Raw genomic sequence first — 25,972 nt, 5'->3', positions numbered from 1 at the left:
ATAACCAGTCACTTGGGGCTGAGTCGCAACAGCAGGCGTCACAGACTTAGCTGGGGTTCTAGAATCGGGCGAACTCAAGTCTTAATTGCTAGCTGATAACCGTCATGTCTGAATTTTCTGACGGATGACTTAAGTCACTTTTAAATCATGGAAGGAGGGGGGAGGGTATGAAGGGTTACAAATAAAAAAAAAGTTATAAAAGTTTTATCACTTCCTAAAACAAGTTTTATTTTTTATATATGAAAGTGTATTTCTGCCATTTTGTCGGAAACTAAACTGGAGGCATATGGTTGTTTTCGAATTTGTTTATTAGGATCTAAATTTGGTAATGGTAAGTTGAATATTTTTTGTCGCTTTTTATTTAGAAAGACAGGGAGACTGTAGAGAAAGTGAGAGTTAGAATAATTAATTGGGAGTCAAGAGAGATGGAAGCAGACTCGGAAACAAAGTTGCAAGATAGAGAGTAAGAAAAAGTGAGAGAGAGAGAAATAAATCAAGAAGAAAAGAAAACGAGGAGAGAAAGATGTATGTGAAATGTGAAACTTTATTTCTCGACTATGAGATTTACCATGGGCATATTACTCTAGTCCTACATTTTGTACTAGTGACCAGCACAACTCTTCAACTCCATGATTTAGTAATGCTTGGTACTTACCATATAAACTAGCCAGCCAGATTGGACTTTTTAAAAGTCCTTTCGCGACGGTCAAAACATGAAACCTGAGCCTTTTTAAAAAAAATCTCAAAGATTAAAAATAAAAAACTTGAGTAGCATTATTTGCATGAATAGATAGTACAAGTTTACGAACTGCACACGATTGATGTGTATCATGTGTACATTATGAATGTGTAGCATATTGCATTTATTTTTTCATCACAAGTCAGGAGATACTTTATTATAGCCTGCGTAATCAACTGTTGTACCACATAGCCACTTTATTATAACCTATGTAACGACTGTTGTACCACATAGCCACTTTATTATAACCTATGTAACGACTGTTGTACCACATAGCCACTTTATTATAGCCTATGTAACGACTGTTGTACCACATAGCCACTTTATTATAGCCTATGTAACGACTGTTGTACCACATAGCCACTTTATTATAGCCTACGTAACCAACTGTTGTACCACATAGCCACTTTATTATAGCCTATGTAACGACTGTTGTACCACATAGCCACTTTACTATAGCCTATGTAACGACTGTTGTACCACATAGCCACTTTATTATAGCCTATGTAACGATTGTTGTACCACATAGCCACTTTATTATAACCTATGTAACGACTGTTGTACCACATAGCCACTTTATTATAACCTATGTAACGACTGTTGTACCACATAGCCACTTTATTATAACCTACGTAACGACTGTTGTACCACATAGCCACTTTATTATAGCCTACGTAACCAACTGTTGTACCACATAGCCACTTTATTATAGCCTGCGTAATCAACTGTTGTACCACATAGCCACTTTATTATAGCCTGCGTAACCAACTGTTGTACCACAGCCTATAATTCTTATCCATGGAAAATAAAAAGAAATTACTTACATTATGTGTTTGCAGCCTAAAAGAACATTCCAACGAAAATGACTTTGTATAGAATAGTTAGATTTTACGTAATTAACTATAACTCCTGATTTTACTCAAACCTTTCTGATTAGCCGAGATGTAACCTTCACAATGGGAACACAAAAAAACTGCATTGCGTGCTTCTTGCAGAAAAAAAAGGTACCTAAATAATTGAAGTCAGTTCTGTTGAATAAGTGAAGACCTCAGTAGACCACGGGCTGGTATCTCCAAGTCACGTGATTCAATGTTGCTCGTGCATTATTTACAGCCGACAGGCAGAGCATCATAAGAAAACTTTCTTGTGTGACTGTTAAACTCTAGATCTGTGAGACAGTGTCATTAGGAAACTTTCTTGTGGGACTGTTAAACTCTAGATCTGTGAGGCAGTGTCATTAGGAAACTTTCTTGTGTGACTTAGAGTCTATGTGAGGCAGTGTCATAAGGAAAATTTCTTGTGTCACTGTTATCTGTGTGAGGCAGTGTCATTAGAAAACTTTCTTGTGTGACTTAGAGTCTATGTGAGGCAGTGTCATAAGGAAACTTTCTTGTGTGACTTAGAGTCTATGTGAGGCAGTGTCATAAGGAAACTTTCTTGTGTGACTTAGAGTCTATGTGAGGCAGTGTCATAAGGAAACTTTCTTGTGTGACTTAGAGTCTATGTGAGGCAGTGTCATTAGAAAACTTTCTTATGTTACTGTTATCTCTGTGAGGCAGTCATTAGAAAACTTTCTTGTGTCACTGTTATCTGTGTGAGGCAGTCATTAGAATACTTTCTTGTGTCACTGTTATCTCTGTGATGCAGTCATTAGAATACTTTCTTGTGTCACTGTTATCTGTGTGAGGCAGTCATTAGAATACTTTCTTGTGTCACTGTTATCTCTGTGAGGCAGTCATTAGAAAACTTTCTTGTGTTACTGTTATCTGTGTGAGGCAGTCATTAGAATACTTTCTTGTGTCACTGTTATCTGTGTGAGGCAGTCATTAGAATACTTTCTTGTGTTACTGTTATCTGTGTGAGGCAGTGTCATTAGAAAACTTTTATGTGTGACTGTTATCTCTGTGAGGCAGTGTCATTAGAAAACTTTTATGTGTGACTGTTATCTCTGTGAGGCAGTGTCATTAGAAAACTTTTATGTGTGACTGTTATCTCTGTGAGGCAGTGTCATTAGAAAACTTTCTTATGTTACTGTTATCTATGTGAGGCAGTGTCATTAGAAAACTTTCTTGTGTCACTGTTATCTGTGTGAGGCAGTGTCATTAGAAAACTTTCTTGTGTTACTGTTATCTCTGTGAGGCAGTGTCATTAGAAAACTTTCTTATGTTACTGTTATCTGTGTGAGGCAGTGTCATTAGAAAACTTTCTTATGTTACTGTTATCTCTGTGAGGCAGTGTCATAAGGAAACTTTCTTATGTTACTGTTATCTGTGTGAGGCAGTGTCATAAGGAAACTTTCTTATGTTACTGTTATCTCTGTGAGGCAGTGTCATTAGAAAACTTTCTTATGTTACTGTTATCTGTGTGAGGCAGTGTCATTAGAAAACTTTTATGTGTGACTGTTATCTCTGTGAGGCAGTGTCATTAGAAAACTTTCTTGTGTGACTGTTATCTCTGTGAGGCAGTGTCATTAGAAAACTTTCTTATGTTACTGTTATCTGTGTGAAGCAGTGTCATTAGAAAACTTTCTTATGTTACTGTTATCTGTGTGAGGCTGTGTCATTAGAAAACTTTCTAATGTTACTGTTATCTCTCTGAGCCAGTGTCATAAGGAAAATTTCTAATGTTACTGTTATCTGTGTGAGGCAGTGTCATTAGGAAACTTTCTTGTGTGACTGTTATCTGTGTGAGGCAGTATCATTGGGAAACTTTCTTATGTTACTGTTATCTGTGTGAGGCAGTGTCATAAGGAAACTTTCTAATGTTACTGTTATCTGTGTGAGGCAGTATCATTAGGAAACTTTCTTGTGTGACTGTTATCTGTGTGAGGCAGTATCATTAGGAAACTTTCTTGTGTGACTGTTATCTGTGTGAGGCAGTGTCATTAGGAAACTTTCTTGTGTGACTGTTATCTGTGTGAGGCAGTGTCATTAGAAAACTTTCTTGTGTGACTGTTATCTGTGTGAGGCAGTATCATTAGGAAACTTTCTTGTGTGACTGTTATCTGTGTGAGGCAGTGTCATTAGGAAACTTTCTTGTGTGACTGTTATCTGTGTGAGGCAGTGTCATTAGGAAACTTTCTTGTGTGACTGTTATCTGTGTGAGGCAGTGTCATTAGGAAACTTTCTTGTGTCACTGTTATCTGTGTGAGGCAGTGTCATTAGAAAACTTTCTTGTGTGACTGTTATCTGTGTGAGGCAGTCATTAGAATACTTTCTTGTGTCACTGTTATCTGTGTGAGGCAGTCATTAGAATACTTTCTTGTGTCACTGTTATCTGTGTGAGGCAGTCATTAGAATACTTTCTTGTGTGACTGTTATCTGTGTGAGGCAGTCATTAGAATACTTTCTTGTGTGACTGTTATCTGTGTGAGGCAGTGTCATTAGAATACTTTCTTGTGTGACTGTTATCTGTGTGAGGCAGTGTCATTAGGAAACTTTCTTGTGTGACTGTTATCTGTGTGAGGCAGTGTCATTGGGAAACTTTCTTGTGTGACTGTTATCTGTGTGAGGCAGTCATTAGAATACTTTCTTGTGTGACTGTTATCTGTGTGAGGCAGTCATTAGAATACTTTCTTGTGTGACTGTTATCTGTGTGAGGCAGTGTCATTAGGAAACTTTCTTGTGTGACTGTTATCTGTGTGAGGCAGTGTCATTGGGAAACTTTCTTGTGTGACTGTTATCTGTGTGAGGCAGTGTCATTAGAATACTTTCTTGTGTGACTGTTATCTGTGTGAGGCAGTGTCATTAGGAAACTTTCTTGTGTGACTGTTATCTGTGTGAGGCAGTGTCATTGGGAAACTTTCTTGTGTGACTGTTATCTGTGTGAGGCAGTCATTAGAAAACTTTCTTGTGTGACTGTTATCTGTGTGAGGCAGTGTCATTAGAATACTTTCTTGTGTGACTGTTATCTGTGTGAGGCAGTCATTAGAAAACTTTCTTGTGTGACTGTTATCTGTGTGAGGCAGTCATTAGAATACTTTCTTGTGTGACTGTTATCTGTGTGAGGCAGTCATTAGAATACTTTCTTGTGTGACTGTTATCTGTGTGAGGCAGTGTCATTAGAATACTTTCTTGTGTGACTGTTATCTGTGTGAGGCAGTGTCATTGGGAAACTTTCTTGTGTGACTGTTATCTGTGTGAGGCAGTCATTAGAAAACTTTCTTGTGTGACTGTTATCTGTGTGAGGCAGTCATTAGAATACTTTCTTGTGTGACTGTTATCTGTGTGAGGCAGTGTCATTAGGAAACTTTCTTGTGTGACTGTTATCTGTGTGAGGCAGTGTCATTGGGAAACTTTCTTGTGTGACTGTTATCTGTGTGAGGCAGTCATTAGAATACTTTCTTGTGTGACTGTTATCTGTGTGAGGCAGTCATTAGAATACTTTCTTGTGTGACTGTTATCTGTGTGAGGCAGTGTCATTAGGAAACTTTCTTGTGTGACTGTTATCTGTGTGAGGCAGTGTCATTGGGAAACTTTCTTGTGTGACTGTTATCTGTGTGAGGCAGTGTCATTAGAATACTTTCTTGTGTGACTGTTATCTGTGTGAGGCAGTGTCATTAGGAAACTTTCTTGTGTGACTGTTATCTGTGTGAGGCAGTGTCATTGGGAAACTTTCTTGTGTGACTGTTATCTGTGTGAGGCAGTCATTAGAAAACTTTCTTGTGTGACTGTTATCTGTGTGAGGCAGTGTCATTAGAATACTTTCTTGTGTGACTGTTATCTGTGTGAGGCAGTCATTAGAAAACTTTCTTGTGTGACTGTTATCTGTGTGAGGCAGTCATTAGAATACTTTCTTGTGTGACTGTTATCTGTGTGAGGCAGTCATTAGAATACTTTCTTGTGTGACTGTTATCTGTGTGAGGCAGTGTCATTAGAATACTTTCTTGTGTGACTGTTATCTGTGTGAGGCAGTGTCATTGGGAAACTTTCTTGTGTGACTGTTATCTGTGTGAGGCAGTGTCATTGGGAAACTTTCTTGTGTGACTGTTATCTGTGTGAGGCAGTGTCATTGGGAAACTTTCTTGTGTAATGTTAAGGCTCGTGGAACACATTAAATTAAATTGTAATAAAATGCGTGTAAAATATTAGATAAAACAAATATATTGAATAATCCTGATATAGCGAATGCATGATATTATTATAAATAAATGCTGTATGAAATAAACTAATAGACCTATATCCCAAAGGCTTAGAATCTAATCTTTAGACTACACATAAACATGTTGATTTAGTACCAGCGCTATGAATGAGATCCAGAATGCGTTTGTTACATGCAACATCTCTCGATATAATACATTTAGAAAGATAGAATTCACGTTCCCTAATATCTACTACCTGGCGATGACCTCTGTTTCACCTTCACCTGTCTCTTAATTCATCTTTTGTCTTTCCCCAGGATTTTTTGTCTGCCTCACCATCTTTGCCCTGGTACTGTTCCGTGCAGGATCTTGTGCTATGGCCGTACAGTCTTAGCTTGATTTTTATTTTCAGAAGCCCACCATATAATACATATCTGTTAACTACCACGTCATTTTATAAATGCAATCAAATAAAATATAAAGACAACATTAGACACAAAAATGAAAGTGCCCGATTGTCTAAAAATTTGACACCATGTCGACAAGCAAAATATAATTACAACATTTTATTTTCTGCTTTGTTTCAAGATATCTAGAGCTATATAGTTTTTTTTCAAGATATCTAGAGATATATAGTTTTGTTTCAAGATATTTAGAGCTATATAGTTTTGTTTCAAAATATTTAGAGCTATATAGTTTTGTTTCAAGATATTTAGAGCTATATAGTTGTTTCAAGATATCTAGAGCTATATAGTTTTGTTTCAAGATATCTAGAGATATATAGTTTTGTTTCAAGATATCTAGAGATATATAGTTTTGTTTCAAGATATCTAGAGCTATATAGTTTTGTTTCAAGATATCTAGAGCTATATAGTTTTGTTTCAAGATATCTAGAGCTATATAGTTTTGTTTCAAGATATCTAGAGCTATATAGTTTTGTTTCAAGATATCTAGAGCTATATAGTTTTGTTTCAAGATATCTAGAGCTATATAGTTTTGTTTCAAGATATCTAGAGCTATATAGTTTTGTTTCAAGATATCTAGAGATATATAGTTTTGTTTCAAGATATCTAGGGATATATAGTTTTGTTTCAAGATATCTAGAGCTATATAGTTTTGTTTCAAGATATCTAGAGCTATATAGTGTTTCTTCACTTTGCACTAGACTTTTAGGCTATTTTTTTTTAATATATTTTTTTGATTCGCACCTAATGACATGTAGGCTCTATTCGAAAAGGAAATAACATGGAGACCTACCTGTTTAAAAGTTATTGAGATTAGTTTGCTCGCTTTAAGTCTCATGTTTAAGTCAGATATGTTCTCGTAGTGTTTGAAGTCAATATTATGTTTGTTAACATTGCTATATAAATTAAATTATTATTAAATGTTATTATTATTAAGTCATTTATTTTCCTTTCTCATTCAAATATGTTTCTTGCGTGAATGACAAATGGAAAGAAAAAAAAAAACAACTAGCTCCACCTTGTTTTCTTCTCTTGTTGAGTATAAATATTCTTTTGTAATGAACTGAGCTTATTGTGACTTTATTAATATTTGTTTACATCTATGTATTACTACAAAGCTTATATCAACTCACTTTGTCTGGCACAAATTTCGTACACATTATTTCTCCGACTTCCCATTTTCGGATCAAGTTGCAGGCCTGATTTTTCACAATTATTCATTGTCCCTAACAGCACATGAATCATTTAAAAAAAAAATGAAAATTAACCAATTAATGAATTGAATGAAGTTGTTTTATTTGCATAGAAAAAGGAAAATAAATACTACAGTATTGAGATTGTTAGGCGCTTCCACACTGTGTCTTATGTAGATAAGTCAAACAGAGGTAGGCCTCTTTAATAACGAAGTCCAATAATACAGGTGAAAGGCCCACAATAGAAGTTAGTCGACGCTGATCGCGAATGTCGTACAAAAGGTTTAAAAACGAATGGAACAGTCGAAAGTTGTAGGCCTTGTTTCTGAAAAGTATATATCTTGATTGTTTATTTTTTCACCCCAGAACCAGGCACCCTTGTCAACCAGAATGACCTGCTGCAGAAGAGGACTGTAGACTCTCCTCGCGCCCAGAACTACTATCACCTGGAGTACTACCTCCTGCCAGAGGAAGATGCCATGAAGACTGACGTGGTCACCTACGGGGTAGCCTGTAAAATCTTCATGGAGAGACACGATGCCAAGGTCATCAAAACCTGGCAGGAAGGGGACATCACCTGGTTTGCTTGGGCGCACAGGTTGGTAGACACTGAGTGGTTGGCTTGCTTATCTTATCTTCTTATCTTATAAAATGCAGACATTACTTCAAAAAAGAAGATCGGCATCCTCCCTAGGTCAACTAGTCGTGCATGTTAATCAGTGACTTCAATTCTGCCAAGTAGGCCTATTTGGTTTTCCTGACTCAGGCAAGCCATTCCATGCTCTAATAGCACTAGGGAAGAAGGAGTATTTGTACAAATTATTCTAGCATATTGAACAAACAAATGTACCTTTATCGTTGTGTATTTCTGAGATTTTTAAATTAGATTTTGTATTTGAAGATTATGGTTCTGTGTTTTATGAATGATTGCTACTTTACATTAAGTCTTCTATCCTGAAAGGTTTCTAAATTTAATGATTTTACAAAAGGTGTTACTCTGCTTGAGCTTTGGAATGTTGAAAGGATGTCAAAGTGTTCTTTGTTGTTACAGAGATCATTTGTAGTCAAGGAATAGCTAGAAGGTAGTTCCATAAAGCTGTCACATTGATAGAGGCAAAGTAATTTTGTATTCTGAAAAAAAAATTATGTGGCAAAGAATAAAGTATTTCGTTCATTATCTTTTTTGCTAACAAAAAAAAAAATTAAAATAACAACAATAATTATATTTAATATTGTAGGATTGTTATATAATAAATATAAAAATAAAATAATCAAATAAAATACTCATAAGACACTAATGTAAAGGCACATTTATTATTCCATATGTTAGGACAATTTCGTGCAAGTACCTTTGTTTCCTAGTGTGATTAGAGCATGGAAGTGTTTGCCTGAATCAACCAATAACTTAGTCTAGTAGAGTTAATAACATGCACAATTAGACTAGCATATGGATATGCATAGGAAATAATCTTTTTTTTTTTTTTATTGTTTTCAAATTCTTTTTCCAAATGTTTGTAAAACACATGCACACACACGCACACACACATACACACGCACGCACACACACACTCACATACATTTCTTGCTGCTATTTTATGTCACAAAAACCTTCAGGGCAAAAACTTCTTCAATCATTGATTGATTGATTCTTGTTTTGTTTTTTTACCTCCCCATTGTCTTTTTTGTTTAGAACTGTATGATTGATTCTGTTTATGGCTGATGGCATCTTTGATCTGTCCTCAGCCACACAGTGACTGTGACCAAAGAACTGCTACTCAAACTGTTCAACCATACCCTCATGTTGAGAGTCTGGGATACGAAGGACAAATGTTCGACTAGGGCAAGATTTGACAGACCAAAGGCCTTCAGACTACCTCAGCCCAAACCTGGTAATGATCTGTTGTTTGTTAATGAATGAAAGAGACCAGGCAGCTTTCTTTCTTATATCCATATAATAACTTTTATCTATGCAAAAATTAAAACAACATCAAATTATTTTGATAAGTTGGGAAGCGTGGTCGAGAGGCTAAGTGCGCTTGAACTTGGCTTGTCTTGGCTACCTAGAAGGGGGCTCAAGGTTCGACACCCGACTCGGGCAGAGTTGTGTTTACTGAGCGCCTAAAGGCGGCACGGAAAACCAACTCCTAGATACCCCCTCCCCCCACCGGTCCACAAATGAGATTGGACCAAAGCGCTCTGAGCATGCTATAAGCATGAAAGTAGCGCTATATAAAAGCTATAATAATATGTTCTTGATTTCATATTATATTTGATCAAATAGAATCATATTTTAAATAAATTGCATTAAAAAGAAAAAAAAACTCTGTATCTTATAAAATATATGGACTTTCTCTCCATTTTGTATTGTGGGCTTTCAGTAACTTTGTATAATATTGTAATAAATCTATGGCATGCACTCAACAAAAGGAATAAAAAGGAATTGAATATTAGATGATGTGCTTATTAAGAATAATATAACACACAGACATTGACTTCAGCCATCAATACAAAGGAGTCTTGTCTTTTGTTCCTTTCCTACCCAAACATTAACACCAACCACAGACACACTTCCCAGTGTCGCTCCAGGTCCTTAATTAAATTCACTGGTAGCGTGAAGAACAGTTCTTAGTTCTAGACAGCTCCTACTCCTATCTCTTGCTGATCACTTCAGCCAGATCTTAAACAGCCTCCTCTCCCATCAACATGTCGGTGTTGAACAGTGCACTGGTGCACACCATAAGCGTACATGGAAACCAAGTTATAATGATATACTTAATTGTTCTGTAAGATCAGATGATGTAAATTTTTTCCTTTAGGTGAGAAACCAGAAGATGTGGGCGGAGTCAAGGCCATGGTAATGAAACAACTGAAACAGTACACGAGTCAACAGCCCAGAAAGGGTAACCCGATCAAAGGTCTTCCCTCACAAGTGTCTGTCATAAATTTGGCCTATGCGAAGATGCACAGCAAAGTAGAGGACAGACCTGACCGAGAAACTCTTTCTGCAGGAACCAAAATTCTGGTGGCTGTACCAAACAAGGATGAACAAAGTGGAAAGTAAATATGATTTCTTGTCATTGCAGTACAAAGTAAACATAGTTATCAGTTCATTTTTGTGACATGGCCTACTTCAACATAAATATTTATTTTTTGTGTGTTTGGTTGCAAAATTTGTCTTTGCATTTTATTCATTCTTTCCTAGGTACCCAAAATGGCAATTTTTGTATATATATTTCATGAGATTTGTGTGACTTTTCAAAAGATTTTAATAATTTTCTGAGATTTAAAGGACTTTTTTAGTGTATTTTGCAATTTCAGAAGATTTCCAGGAGCTCCTGGTAAATCTGAAGGCCGCGGGAAATCTGTTATAAGTTGTAAAATGATTTAATTTAATAATTTATACTCCTAGAATTAGAGCGAGTCACATGAAAGTGCGGGGCCCGCTGCAGTCATATAGGTTGCAGTAGTCTAAGGCGCCCTTCAAAATAGCGGCGTATGCTACGCCGCCTGTCGATTAGTATTATATTAATAGACAGGTCCTCTCCTCTCTTGGTGTTTCATTACTTCTGCTAACGCGAATATCTTTTAGAGCTTACTACTTGCATGACAGACACAATCACTAAATACACTGAATAAAGATAACTGGTAGCAGATGACCAATTTATTGATAAAGATAACTAGGCTAATCCATCCACAAAGGCACAATGTACACTCAAATATTAATATCACAAATATAGTTACAACTCCATGTTCAGAATAAGCTCATAGTTCTTTACTAAATACATATTGCGGCTGAAAATTATGTATGCGGTGTTACTCTACAAGGACCAAGCAACAACTGCCGTTTTAACTTCGTGGTCAGTTTCAGGCCGAGAGCTTTCCCATGAACAGAACACGAGATGATGAAGTGATTACAAAATCACTTCATTGTCACAGTGATTCAAAACAAGGCTGTGACAACCCCCAGTTCTGAATTCAAGAGCTTGCTTTACTATAATATTATTTTATTCTTGAACTTTTTAGAACATTCGATCATCTGAGTCAACTAGCTGGGGCAGACTCACCATCAGTTAAAGAAACCCAAGAGAAAAAAGTAAAAAGAACCCAGAAACAATATGGAGACTCTGATCCAGGTAACCAATCAACAAAGGTATTTTTAGTTGTGGGGGGGGGGGGGGGGTATTTCCTTTTTTTTTTTTTACAATTTTTACTTTTTAAGCTTCATTGGTTTTAAAAAAGTTGAACAATAACTGGAAACAAGGTATTTAAAAAATGACTAATGATTTTCCTAGGAAAATAACTAGGCCTAACTAATTGGCCACACAGTAAACACTCCTGACTATTCTAATTTTTCAATTCATAATAAATTTTTAAAATTACATCTTTTTTTAACATTGCTTCAGTGAAAATTACCACACTCCGCGTAATGGTTGCTTTGTATTCAATAAGGAGCTGAATGCTAAAATAGATGTATATTGTAAAGGCCTCCGCGCGGTGTTGATTCTTGGCAATCTGTCTAGTGTAGATCTGACTGGAAGTAACGCTGAACTCAACACTTCAGTAACACCGGCGAAAGGCCGAAACAATCAACTATGTAGTCGATGCTGCTATGTTGTTCTACAAATATGTTTAATACTCAAGAAGGGAATCGTCCGATGTCAATTATGTCGTACTCAAGTCTACTACTTTACAATAAGCGTCCTCCTTCTAGCGTCGTTTAGAGCGTTCTTATTTTTAAAAGATCTGTCACGTCACTTGTCGCTAATTAAAACTTTCCCCTTATTCCCGAAACAAATAACTAATTCCTAATCATGTCATAACAATATGAACATTTTGGGCACCATTTTATGTAGTCTATAAGTTTCTATAAGTTTCTCAATTTTGTCTTGAAGAGTGTTGAGATCCAAGCTTATTCCTTCTGAAATACACTTTTCCAAATGTTTCTCTTAACAGCATTGTTCACAATAAGCTGAATGGAATTTTGTTTACGTTTTCATCCCTTTCCTTGCTTACTTTAGAAATATCTTGTAGTAAAAAGAGACAATTATTTGAGACATTCAGCAGCACTAACATTGCATTTGTATCTCAAAAGACTGTTTGACTAATCAATGACAAGAAAGTCAATAATGAGGGAAGAGTCTGAAAGCTGATGAAATGCTTAGTCAAACTTAATATAGCTATCAGCCAAAGGAAAAAAAAATCAAGCTAAATTTCAAAATTTTTATGTAGGCCTATTATGTTACTATTTAGAATGAATAGAAATATACAATGCTGGCCTTGTTTATTCTGAAATGTGAAACAAAGCTAATAAAACTCACAGAATTTTTTTTTAATTTAAGGCACTCTGGGTGATGGGGGATTGTAACAGGTTACAAGTAGCTTTAATTATAAGATTAATCAAAATCTTTGCAATTGATTATGTTTATAGAAAAAAAATCTTCAAAGACCACATCTAAAGATGAACGTGAGTCTAAAAAATTGGCGGAACAAGCCAAGATCATGGCAGAAAACATAAAGAAAAATGGCATCTGTATGATACCCCTCAGGCTAGCACTTTTATTTGGGGGTAAGTTTTTAGAAACTGTACTAAGGGCTAAAGTGCCATAAAGTTTCCTGTAATGCTAGTGCATTAGAACTGCACTTTGTATAATGATGTCATATTAATGTAAACAAAGAAAAGGTTTATTTTTTTAAAGTGTTTCATGTTTTTCTTACATTCTACAATCACAAATTCTATTCACTCTGAGAAATCATCTGAAAGTGTCTTTCATAACAATATCTAATACAGAACCATATTTTTTATTCTCTTTTTTTTTGCTCAATAAACACTTCCCAGAGGTCAAATAAAATGAATGACTAGATTTTGATGTGTGATATCAATAAAATAAAGATGATTAAAGTAAAAAACAAGAAAAACAAAGTAAATATGATGATCCTTTTTATGCACTTTCAAGTCTCAGACCCTTAACTTTTAGCCTATTGGATAATCTCCAGAATGTAAATATGTTACAAGTCGTCTGGATGCTCCAGTGGCTGGCATTGAGGACATATTTCTTGGTGTTTCTGTCAACGCACCTCTTCTGTCAGATGTACTAAAGGAGAACCTTAACCCTATGATGATACGCATCGATAACGCTACTCACCTGCCAGACACACCTTTGTCATATACTCAACTTAGCGAGAAGTAATTTTATTTCAGTTTCTTTCATGTATCTCTCATTTTTTTGTTAAAGGAAGTGCTCATGTTCTCAAATTTTTATAAATCTATCTGTTAATTTGAAGATCTGATATCACTTTTGTTTTTGTTGTTTTATTTCAATATTATCTAAACATCCTAACTAAACTCAAAGTTAAACTATGAATTGTTTTGTAAATGAACAAACTATATATTTCTTGCAAACAAATTATGGAGGCAAAAACTCTACTTTATAGTTACATTTTTACATTTAATTGTTGCAATGGTTTGTGTTTCACAGCTTGTTTCATTTCTCTTTTTCTTTAGACATAGTACTTACTGTAAGTTTATTTATTTTTAGATGTCTACCAGTTTATTGCAAATACCAATTCCTTGATCAACCCGAACATATAACTCCTGGTAAAGAACATAAAAAAAATATCTACTGGGAGGAGACCAATGTGGTTTTACTGGGTTAGTTTACTAATAATATAGAAAGTTAAATGAACTTTTCATTTCAAAATTATTATAGAGAGTTGTATGAACATTTCATTTCAAAATTATTATAGAGAGTTGTATGAACGTTTTATTTCAAAATTATTATAGAGAGTTGTATGAACGTTTTATTTCTGGAATAATGTATAGAGAGTTGGTTGAAAGTTTCATTTTGGAATTAATATCTAGTGAGTTTGATGAAAAGTGTCATTTCTAGATTAGTATATATGAAAGTTGGATGAAAGTAAGTTTCATTTTGAAATAATTTTTTTATGTTTTTCAAATTTCTGAACTATTCATCTTAAAGGAGACATTGACTCTGGCTTGCTCATGGAGTATTTAAATGGGCCAGGTCTAGAAATTGAAGTGCATGATCGTGATAGGAAACCAGAAACAGAAAATGTGCAGCCAAAACTGTTTGGTGATGATCTTGAAGACCAAAAGATTGCTAATGTTGGCACTGTTGAAAGTAAGGATAGAACAATTGATGAAGTATAGTATCATTGTGTAATATTAAGTGACATAGGACATTTTATTGTGTAGATTTTTAAACAAATTAATGCATCATATTATTTATGTGAGCAATAATGCTACTTTTATTATTTTGAATACTTAGTACTATCATTTTTCACCTCCTATATAAGACACTTTTCTTAAAGTTTTTAATTGGCGTTGGTCTTTTTCTGAATTTGTTTTATATTTTAATTTTAAACTATACATTTATCACTGTATTTTATAATTAATCTTATCCAAACTAAAAAATATTGTATTTTTTTCATCACACTATTTTTTTATTAGGTCGACGAACACTTTATAACCCATTTGAAGGAAGAGATAAGCCATGGGACTCCTATGGTGTGGCTCGAGTTAATTTATCAGAACTCCTTCTGGGGCATAAATATCTCAAATTAAAAGTGCCTATCCTGAATTGTCCAATACCTGACATTTTGGGCAAGGACAAAAGCCAAAATGGCAAACTTATTGGTGTGGCTGGAGCAGTAGATGGACCAGGTATTTGATTTTTTTTGGCCTTTAACAAAACAAAAATAAATAATTATAAAACAATTTACCAATGTCAATATAAACAGAAACAAATGTTTATCTTAACTATTATTAAATAAACACTATAGTTTTTAAAAACGTAATTAAATCTTAACATTGTTAGTGAAAGATGTCTGATTGCTGGTGTCATAACTCCTGTTCACTATTCACAATTGTATTCCAATGAGATAGAAACTCATAAATAGGCCTCTAGTTCTTAAAAAGGAAACTCCTACTAAATTAAAAAGGAGTATAAAATATTCATATATGGATATCTGTCTGGTCATGTGATATGCGCTCTGGACTATCGTTCAATGGTCTTGATGGTCCTAGGTTCAGATACTGACCTCTCCCATCACCTTTGGGAAGTTTGGGTAAGAATTTAATTATCTGCGAATCTGAAGGAACATCTCAAACATGTACAACATTGTACAAAAATTTTATTGTTTGGGATGTCTGTCTAAAAAGTTCTAAATGTATTTGTGATTAGATAAGGAAAGTTTAATGTTTCAGTTCTTAGCTAATCACACAACAGTAAGATACATTTGTTTTATCATAAAGCTATTTTATCAAATGAGACTGATGTTTGCTTTTTCTTAGCCCTTTGTTTGAATTTATTGCTTTATCCTTTTAATATTATAAACATCTAGCATAAATGCTCATTATTGTCCAATGTTTTCTTAATACTGAATAATAGTTGATTCATAATGTTTTTTTGTTTTTTTAACCCTCATCTATAATAGTATAATTATGAAAAACCTTTATAACCTTTGTCCACTTAAATTTATCTACCACAAGCAATAGTATTGAAGCATAATGACATCTGTAGTTTTAGTTGGTATGTCAATTATGACACTTAAAATACTCAAGACTTTTCACATTTCAATAAATAATTTCACTAAACACATCTTTGAACTAAAGCGCATGAGCATCTTAAATATCTTTCTAAAAAAAAATTTTATGATACCTCCAAAGGAAAATACATTTTCCCAAAGCTTCTATCAACTCACTCTGCCTGTCTGTCTGATACAAAGTTGGCACTTGTTTTGCACAATTATTTCAAGAATCAATTTTAAAAAAAAATTAATTAATTAACTATGGGTAATTAATTATTTTGTTTGGTATCAAACAAGGGAAAGAAATTGTACTGACAGATGTGGTGGTGTAAGTTGAATTAGTGCCCTTGAAGAGTTAACAAGTTGTTTTTTTTATGCATTTAAAAAACAATCACGGTAACATTCAAACAGATACCCCCTTCTTTCCCTTCTTCCCTTTCCTAACTGGTCCAGACAAGTGATAGGATGAAAACGCATTCAGAAAGCTAACAACCTGAAATTGCGCTAAACAAAAACAATTGATAAAAATATTTCTAATTGCACAGAGTTATTATCGCTAGGCTAGATCTATTACAAATTTAATTACATGACTGATCCAATTTGATAAAATTACTCTTAATATATTAATCTTTGTTTTTTTTTTAAAGTATTTTTTATGTTTTTCTTGTAATATATCAGTTGATGCTCCAATCCAAGCTGGTCATTATATGGATCACATGTCTATGTTAAATGTGATCATTCAGCTGGCCCATCCTGTTATCTCAACAGCTTCTGTTATAGCAAAAGAACACATTCCATTATCAAATAAGGTTTTTAGTTTATATACATTATTTGTTAATTAAGAAATTTTGTGTTTATATTTGAAAGACGAATAGGTTGATGTGGCTTAGTGTATCGGTCACAAGTGGATCTGTTTAGTCTGGGAAATACTGTACACTTCATTAATCTCTGGATTCATAGACAAGCCTTTATTATTATTACTATGAATATTATTATTAGAATGTCTAAAAGGATAATAATAAGATCATTTTATTTATCTCAATAGTTCACAAAAGTTTGATTTCAAAAACAATGTTTTCCTTTGAAGCTGTTTTTCTTATATTTGAATCATTTTGGGAAGAGAACTTTCTTTTTATTTTGTAGGAATGGGTCAGTTCAGTGGGTAGTTTACACTTTTGTCAACTTAGAATTTTAGTCCCTCAATAATATTGAAGACAAAGCAGTTTCCCTTATTAGTGTATTCCACCACACAAAAAGAAAATAAACTTTCATTTGACATTAAGACTTGGTGGCCATGTAGAAATAACATCTATCTTCTAGCCTAGAACTTTGGCTTTGTTTTCAGCTGAAGACAAATATTTTTACCCTAGATTTTGGCTATTTGTTTAACCAGTTCTAAGTGTATGCCTGGGATTAGAGAGGAAAACTAAAATGGGCTCATTGTCAGGCTAATCACACAATCATATTACAGGATTTTTCATTCATTGTTACTGTGGTTTCAAATTGAGACCAACTTTTTAAAAATGACATTGTCACATATTCAAGTCATTAAAATGAAGCTTTAAACAAATAGAAGTTAGGGCAAAGTAGTGTCAACTTTTTAAAAAAATGTTTGAAAAATTCTTTAATGCTTCAATTGTAAATTCAACATGAATTCATGAATTAATATTGTAAAAATAATTTATGTGTTATAGATATGAAGTAATAAAAAGTAACGCAGAACGTTTTTTTTTAAACAGAGCCCATTCAATCGTATCATCTTCATGTGTGACTACAACACTCTGGACATGCTGCATAACATACAGACTCTAGTCATGAGCTTTAATGCCGCAGCCCTGGGTCTGAATACCTTGCCACAGCATGTCATTGATGCTGCTTTATCTACTTATAAGTTGTCTGTGTGTGTATCAGCTTCCAATATTTCCCATGTATCAATGTTAATGTAATACATTGTAAAGTTTACATAAGATAGTCAACATGCCTACATATTGTAATAACTTAAAGCAAGTCATTTTATTTATCTTTCAAAATATACAAGGGAATAAACCATCATTTATTTTAAGGTATACAAAGCTGATATCTGATGTGTAAGGTAGTGGGCAAAACCCCCCCAGATTATTTGGGTTAAAGAGGATCAAATGACTTTAACTAAACAATTTCTTGTTCCTTCTTACACTACTTTAATCTGCTTTGAACTGGAAACAATGCATTGATACTTACACACTTTATCCTCCTATGGTTCAGATGTGTGTATGGTATGTAACTGTCTTGTACTAGGTGTCTGGTCTCTTGAAACAAATATTCTTCAAAAATTGTTGCTATTTTCAATGTTGGCATCTTTTTCTTCTTTTTCCTCTTCCCCAGTGTCTTGAGTGTCTAGTGATTGATGCCAGTTTAAAATTGTGGCTTTACATTTATCATTTGTCAGATTGTCCATAACTCTCTAGTATTTTAACTACACATTATTCTGAATTTCTGGCATAGAGCAAAAAAACATTTTGTAATTATATAGTTGATTAGATTATTTCAGCATAAAAATTTAACAACAAAATTTACACTGAAGTAAAAACATTTACATGGGAAATAAAATGCAAAGTTAAGCTCAACCTTGTAGAAATGTGCAATTAAAGTTAAAGTTAATTCAACAATATCAGCAGCCCACAACTAGATACTTATGGTGCCAATGCAACAGTCTGAACAGCCCACAAATTGACCCCTCAGATGCTCATTCATCTGAAAAGTGCATTTGACATATTGATGCCTCAGATGTTAATTTTCAGTGAGCCAAGCATTTAACGTATTCCCATGAACACTCATCTATGTACGCAGCTTTTAGAAAAACAATTATTTGAATGAAATGACACTTAAGTATTACGTCATACACAAGTTTAGATAATAGTATCTTCTGCATAATAGAATATTGCAGCTATGTTGTACAAGATAGTATATATATTTCTTTTAAGACAAATTGATTTATCAATTTATCCTTTTGCTCACAGAGTTCAGCAGAACAGCTTTGACTTGGACATTGTTACTGGCTTCCATGTCTTGGATGGAGAGAAGCATATATTTGTCTTAGAAGGGCGCAGACAAGGTGCCATTTCTACTTTGTGGGATGCTCTACCTCAACCAGAAGACACAGGTTCACAATTATATACAAAATTATTTATGGAAATAGTTTAGACCCTCAAGAGATTATATTTTAAGCGTAGACTTACTGGTTCATGGACTAGTATCTGACCTAAAAATGAATAAGATGGCAAATTTTCTAATTAGAAACAACTGACTTACTTGACTTAATCCTGTGCACTCCCAGTTGAGCATAGGGCCGCAACCACACCTCTCCACTGAACTCGGTTCTGAGCAGCTTTCATCATTTTCTCCCATGTCATTCCAGTACCCTCAGCTTCACTGATGACTGAGCTCTTCCAGGTTTGCTTGGGTCTGCCCACTTTCCTCTTTCCTTGTGGGTTCCAGTCAAGTGCCTGCCTTGCAACATTGGTAGCTGGTTTTCGCAGGGTGTGTCCTATCCAGCTCCATTTAGAAACAAAGATATTAACAATGTATCGTGAGACAAGCTCTAATTCTGAATTTCTTGAACTTCATAAAAATAGATATTTTGGGGAGCATCTTATGATTCCTTTCATAGTCAACTTTCACAAACTAATTTGTCAAATATGAAATAAAATTTCTAAAAGAGCTCATTTTGTATTATAATTGAATGTATTGCTTAGCATACTAATTTTTTTAATTATTTTGTTTTCAAACAGATGTGAAAGTTTTGTACAACTCTAATCTAAGCTTCAGCAGACGTCTGTATGGTTCTCTGGATGTGGACCTGTGTAAAGTAAAACTTCATGAGCCTCTGCGTCTGATTGTGCAGCAGCCATTGCTGTATATCAGAGACATGGTGTTTAGACCTTGCTATGATGCTCTTATTAGACTGCACCAGGTAAGTTGTTAGAAAATAGTTTGTAAATAGACATTTTTCTTGCTTTTTGTCTAATCTCTTAACAAAACTCTTTAATATAAATTTTACAAATTTAGTGAAATTTCTTTATATCTTTTTTTCTTCTTTATGACAAAATTAGAAAAAATATTCATTTTGTATTTGATATTAACATTTATTAACTTATAATAAAAATATTTTGATGATAAAAGTTTGATAACTTTTAATAATTAAAAGGCTTTCTATGAAATAAAAATACTAAAGAGAGATTTGCTTGGGAATGATAATATCCTTATTACATCATACTAAAATCCAAAGCCTGCTAATTCTTGTCTAATTGTCTTAAATGTTCAGATTACCAAACTCCACAAGATGACGCATGTAGTTAGAAATGATTTATTTCCAACAGCGGAAATGGTTGTGATGATGAGCAGAGAATTTGGTGTACCATTTACACAGCAAGACTATGAAGGTCAGAAACTATGTAGCATCTCTTAGCAAGTTGAAAAGGATTTATTTACACCGTAGCTTAGTAGTTTTGAATGGTGAAATAAGTTATACACTTGTGAGCCCATTGTTTAGTCATCAACAGTAAATTATTGATAAAAGTGGTTTAATGGTTTCAAATGTTAAGATTTTCATAATTTCTTTTCCTTAAAAGAAAAAGATTTTCTCACTTCTTTGGTAAAAAGTAACAGACACTATTTGTTGCTCATTGTGATGATGAGATTATGTAGATCATACAAATGTTATTGCATCAATTGTGGTTGAGATTGTGATGATACAATGTTGTATAATTCCCTCCTCAAAATAATGTCTGATCACTCAAACAACATTTTAATGCTGGAAATACTAATTTAAAGTATGAACTCAAATAGAAATACTTTTCAAATAAATACAAAACATTTACTCTAGAACTTGGAATTAGTATGATGAACACACTTCATAAATAAATAATACAATTAAATTTCAATACAGTTGACGCATTTCCTTGTATAGTCTCTACAATCTTTGTCTTTCCCTTTTTACTTGAAATATCTAAGCTAAGGTCTTAATTTTGTCTTAATTTTAAACTAACTTGTAAACAATTTTCAACTGCGACCCTGCTTCATAATTACTCTATATTCTAGAAATACACCAGTGACAATTAAAAAGTTTGTTTTTCCAACTTTGACCTAGAAGTGCCCACATTATGTGATACTTATTTTAAAGCTTCTGCTGTTTGTGCTTTGTAATGAACTACAGTAAATATCTTATTAATCAATTCAAAAAATAGTATTGTGAATTTTTTATGAATAACATTCAATACCTTGATCATTGTTTTATGAATACATGTCTGTGAATCCTAACATTATTTAGAAACACTCATTGTTGTTGTTTTCTGTATTGCTTTCATTATTTTAAACTGTATTTGCTCTTTTATTATCTGTTCAGATTTGCAAATTGTCAGTGAAGAAGATGAACCAGTGGCAGTAGTAGCAGGGCCACATGAGTTCAAGCTAGAACCAAGTAAAAGTAGGGAACCCATTGATCATTTCAATACAGATTATATAGAGAAACAACAAGCTGAGAAGAAAACAAAGAATTTTATGCTGGCCAATATTGTAAGTATAACCCAATCCATCCATCCATCCCAGTGGCGCTACAGCCCATGGAGGGCTCTGGCCTGCTTCAACACATCCTTCCATTCAGATCCCTCCTGGATCTTTCGTCTCCACGCCCTGACCCCAAGCTGCTTCAGATCTGCTTCCACATCATCAATCCAAGTATAACTCAATAAGAACTAAAAAAACAACAACTGTTGTTCTATGTATAAAAACATGTTAAAGTATCAAATTGAAGTAGGCCGACATATAGCATACTAACAAAAAAAACATTGAATGTTGTGTGCTTTGGGCTCACTGAGTCATGTGCAAATAATAAGTTAGTGTCTCTTTTAATGCTTGTTCCTTCTCTCTGCACCACTTGTGACATCTCATTCTTGAAATTAATATTTAGATGAAATCTTTGAACTATAACCTACCAAGTAATTTATCAAAAAGTTACAGTATAGCATAATCTGCCTGATTAATAAGCTTCTCTAGATATTGCACCATACACTACTCAGTGAAGAAACTTATTGAGCAGCTTGCAACTACTAACTTTATTAATAATCTACAAGCCTTTCTATACATAGATTCTAATTCTAAGTCTACTTGTTTTTAACACATTATTTATTTAAATATAAACCACTAGACACTCACAGACCTAAAATGCTTTCTCCTAAATGGTTCAAGAGTTGCTCTGGGGAAGGAAAGTTCTATCACAGTAGTGCTTATGCTAGTTGACATGGCTGCCTGGACTATTGTTTGGTCGTCTCAATGGTCCTTGCTTCATACACTGCTTTCCCTATTATCTTTTGGGAGTTGTGGATTAGGATGTACATTATCTTCAACTCTAAGAGTTATCTGAAACGTAAAACATTTTACAAACATTTTTCTTGACTTGCTTTGGTAATGTTCTGTCACTGGAGTTGATTTGGTGAATGCTTTTGATGGTCTGTAACTTCTCTCTAGTCTACAATATCAGTGTTATTTTGATTTGTCACTTCTGACTACTGCTATACCTCTGACCTCTGGCTTTTGATATATGTCAACATCGGACTATTGCAATTCTTCTGGCCTCTGGCTTTTTATTTGTCATTGGCCTTTAACTGCTGCAATGTCTATGACCACTGTTTCTTGACCAATGACTGTTGCAAAGTCTTTGACCTTTTATTTCTCTCAGAATGCTTGACTACATGAATGGCCAGACATACATTCTAAAGTATCCTTTTGAGTCAATTCTTTCTTCTTCATTAGACATAGATTTTTTTTTAATATCAGGTCTGTCCACATATTGACTTGTGAAAAATAGCAGCATAGTAAGTAAACTGAGATGTATAATGAAAGTTGTGAAATAAATTCCATTCAATGTACAGGCTGATGTCAAGATCAAGAGTGAAGCAAGTCATGCTGAAAGAGCAAAGATAAAGACACTGCATTTCTCCATAGATATGGATCCCGCTTATAACTATAGCATCCAACATCTAAACAGCACAGAGTTAGCCAAAAATAAACTCAGACAGCTCTTGAATGAAGAACACCCTCGTGCAAGGTATGCTTACAAATACGGAGTTTCAAATGCTGTCCCTCTCATAAAGAATTTCTTAAAATTTCAATTATTTTTTACCTTTTTACATATCATGCTAATAAAGTAAAATCTTTTACTTTCCCCCTGCTGTTTAGATATGCTTACAATTCAGAATTCTTATCTGGGATGCTCACTCCTGTGGATCTCCAACAGGACAAGAAAGATAAAGAAGAGGCCAATCGCTCTTTATGGAGAACTGAAAAGGGTTGGGTATACCCAGGCATGAGAAGTCTTCAAGAAAGCAACACTCCCCTCAAACAGCCACATCCAGCCAGAGTCGAAGAATTGATGGAAGTATGTACAAACGTCACAATTTTTTTACATCTATCCCTTAAGAAAGAGTTATTGTCCCTTATTGGTTACACTAATTTGATTTGCCTCATTTTATGGGTCAGTTGATGCAATTTTTTCCTCATGTTTAACTTGCAGTAAACATTAGAGCTAATGTCCAATGTTCAACAGTATGATTTGGGTAATCTAACTCAAATTGAGGCTATCCAAAGCTCAAACTTAAGTTTACTTCTCAGGACCAGATTTAGACTTGATAAGACCTTTAACCATATGAAATATGGGGCCCCTTGTAATCAATTTAAGATAATGTTTTCTTTGCTCTTTCTTCAAAATAATTGAAAATATCCCTAGAATCATATTTTGGGGCCCCCAAGCAACTGGGGTTCCTAAGCTATAGCTTTCATGTTGTCCAAAGGTAAATCCAGTACTGGCTACCTCTCATATCAGTTACATATCATATTTAAAAGTACACAGGGTTGTAGACTGCATTAGTTTTTATTATCTCAATTGGGAAATAGCTATCAAGACTTTCTTTTTTAGTTTATCTGTTTTTATATTGATAGGGATCTTCTTTTTTGAAGTAATGTCTGTGAAGATACATTGTGAGAAGTAACAGATTGTCTGTCACAAAGTGTGAGACCTGATAAAATAAAAAAGCACAAAGTGTTTCTATTGTTTGATGACTTTAACAATTTACTTTTGACTTACTTGGCTTTCAAGCCTAAATGTACTTAGAAGGGGAAGTAATGTAGAGGTGTTGTTTTTTTTTGGTTCTGGGTTATCTCACTTTTCTGTTCATGTTATTTTTTAATCTTTTTTTTAAACACACTTCTTTAAGTCACATTTATAATTAATATTATTAAAGATATCAAGTTAATAACCTTCTAAATGTTTTGTACAGTAGCCAAAATTCTAGAATGCTTATGTTTAAAAGAGGGAATAAGTCATAGCAGTCTATCTACTTTGAATGTAATGTTCTAAACATACATTCTTTATTTATCAATGACTTTTTGTCCTTTCCAGACATGGAGGGAAAACACTTTGCATGCCAATCTTTTTGAGTCTCCTGTTGATCGAGGACATTACCCTTGGTCTAGAAGACAGGAAGACCTTGAGCTGTACAAGAGACCACCAGAATACTTTAATGATCGTGATGTTATGTCTATGTATATACCATGGCAAACTGAAGCTCAGGATAAGAAAGAACGAAAAGAAAAGTAAGTTTGAGAAGTCTGTTATAATTTAAAATAATGTACTAAAAACTAAACTACCTAGAGAGTTAATTGTATCATGCTAAGGAAATCGCAATATATGACTTTATGATCTGTTAGAATCAAGGAAGTTCAGTTATGAGACCATATGGTCTGTTAGGGTCAATGAAATTCAGTTCAACCAAAAGTAGATATCTTATATATATATATATATATATATATATATATATATATATATATATATATATATATATATATATATATATATATATATATATATATATATATATATGGCTCCTTTGTCTCAAAAGGCAATGGATGCACCCAAATGAGTCACTGGTTTTGGCAACTGTTGTCTCCCGTGTTGTTTTAGCCGCTTTGCAGCAGCACCAGAGTTTCCTCTCCGGGGCGCATTCCTGGGCCTTGGATAAAGGGGTCATGGGTGGCCCATGCGTCATGATCCCTCTCTTGACCTTGCTGATGTGATCCAAAGGAACGCATCGCATTACATTTGGCACCAACTCAGTTGCAGAAGCTGCCGGAGGGAATTTCGTAGCCTAAGGGGCTTCACTCCTGATTTCTCCTCGAGGTTGTCTCCTGAAGCCTCAGTACCGCAAGGCAGCGGGGGTTTGAAGTCAGAGTACCCCTCTCCTAGATGAACTGCCTTACTAGGCTGACGAGCTCCATCTGCTCGAAGCTCCCGGTTTTGTGGCACCAGGTATCCGCCTTCACCCCTTCACCTGTTAGTAAGAGCAGTTTCGCCGGGCTTAATATCTAAGCCACACGAGCAGGCCAGGTGCTGGACTTAGTTGTCAGAGGCTATTTGAGATGCATGCCATTAGGAGTATTTTATAGACAATGGGAGCTAAACCCCATTGACACCCCTGGCCATGACAACCTTTGAAACCAGATATTATATTGCCATCATAATAATCAACCACCTTTACATTTTTTTTAATTTAAAGTCAAGCATTGCTTCATTTGAAATAGATGATTTTAATTTGCAGTTCAAAATTCCAATTCATTTGACTAAGATGCCAACTTAATTTAGAGAAAAAAAACATAGAGACAAATTAATGAAGAGAATTTTTATTTTAAAAATTAAGACATGATTTTTTTTAAAGTTAAGAACAAAGTAAGTATATTAAATTTCATTTGTGGCATTTTATGGTATTATATGTTCTTGGAAGACTATTTTTTTCCCTTTGCAACTAATCATGTTTCTAAAGAGACCAAGCCTTGAAATTTGCACATAGACATTTACAATTTAGGTTTTTGTAATCACCATCAGAATTTACAGACTTTTTCCTGCATCTGTTGTGTTCAC

The 25,972-nt window shown here is 34.3% G+C and overlaps 1 protein-coding gene across 4 annotated transcripts in view; it reads left to right on the top strand.

Moving 5' to 3' along the window:
• Positions 1-25,972, top strand: part of LOC106066418 (uncharacterized) — a 61,715-nt gene that overhangs the window by 27,724 nt on the left and 8,019 nt on the right. For 3 of the 4 annotated variants that reach the window (XM_056026177.1, XM_056026175.1, XM_056026176.1), the window contains 18 exons: positions 7,843-8,074; positions 9,220-9,365; positions 10,293-10,533; positions 11,500-11,609; positions 12,905-13,042; positions 13,471-13,660; positions 14,013-14,125; positions 14,454-14,615; positions 14,945-15,157; positions 16,702-16,832; positions 17,763-17,923; positions 19,023-19,165; positions 19,794-19,975; positions 20,327-20,444; positions 21,407-21,576; positions 22,932-23,107; positions 23,239-23,437; positions 24,458-24,651. In XM_056026177.1, the coding sequence (XP_055882152.1) occupies positions 7,843-8,074; positions 9,220-9,365; positions 10,293-10,533; positions 11,500-11,609; positions 12,905-13,042; positions 13,471-13,660; positions 14,013-14,125; positions 14,454-14,615; positions 14,945-15,157; positions 16,702-16,832; positions 17,763-17,923; positions 19,023-19,165; positions 19,794-19,975; positions 20,327-20,444; positions 21,407-21,576; positions 22,932-23,107; positions 23,239-23,437; positions 24,458-24,651 (3,019 nt within the window). Of the gene's footprint in view, positions 1-75; positions 332-7,842; positions 8,075-9,219; positions 9,366-10,292; positions 10,534-11,499; positions 11,610-12,904; positions 13,043-13,470; positions 13,661-14,012; positions 14,126-14,453; positions 14,616-14,944; positions 15,158-16,701; positions 16,833-17,762; positions 17,924-19,022; positions 19,166-19,793; positions 19,976-20,326; positions 20,445-21,406; positions 21,577-22,931; positions 23,108-23,238; positions 23,438-24,457; positions 24,652-25,972 lie in introns of those variants that run through there. The other variant, XM_056026178.1, reaches the window with a different exon arrangement.

This window comes from Biomphalaria glabrata, chromosome 4 (assembly GCF_947242115.1).
Source record: "Biomphalaria glabrata chromosome 4, xgBioGlab47.1, whole genome shotgun sequence".
NCBI lineage: Eukaryota > Metazoa > Mollusca > Gastropoda > Planorbidae > Biomphalaria > Biomphalaria glabrata.
The sequence above is the reverse complement of the archived record's forward strand: the minus strand, read 5'-3'. Positions and strand labels throughout refer to the sequence as shown.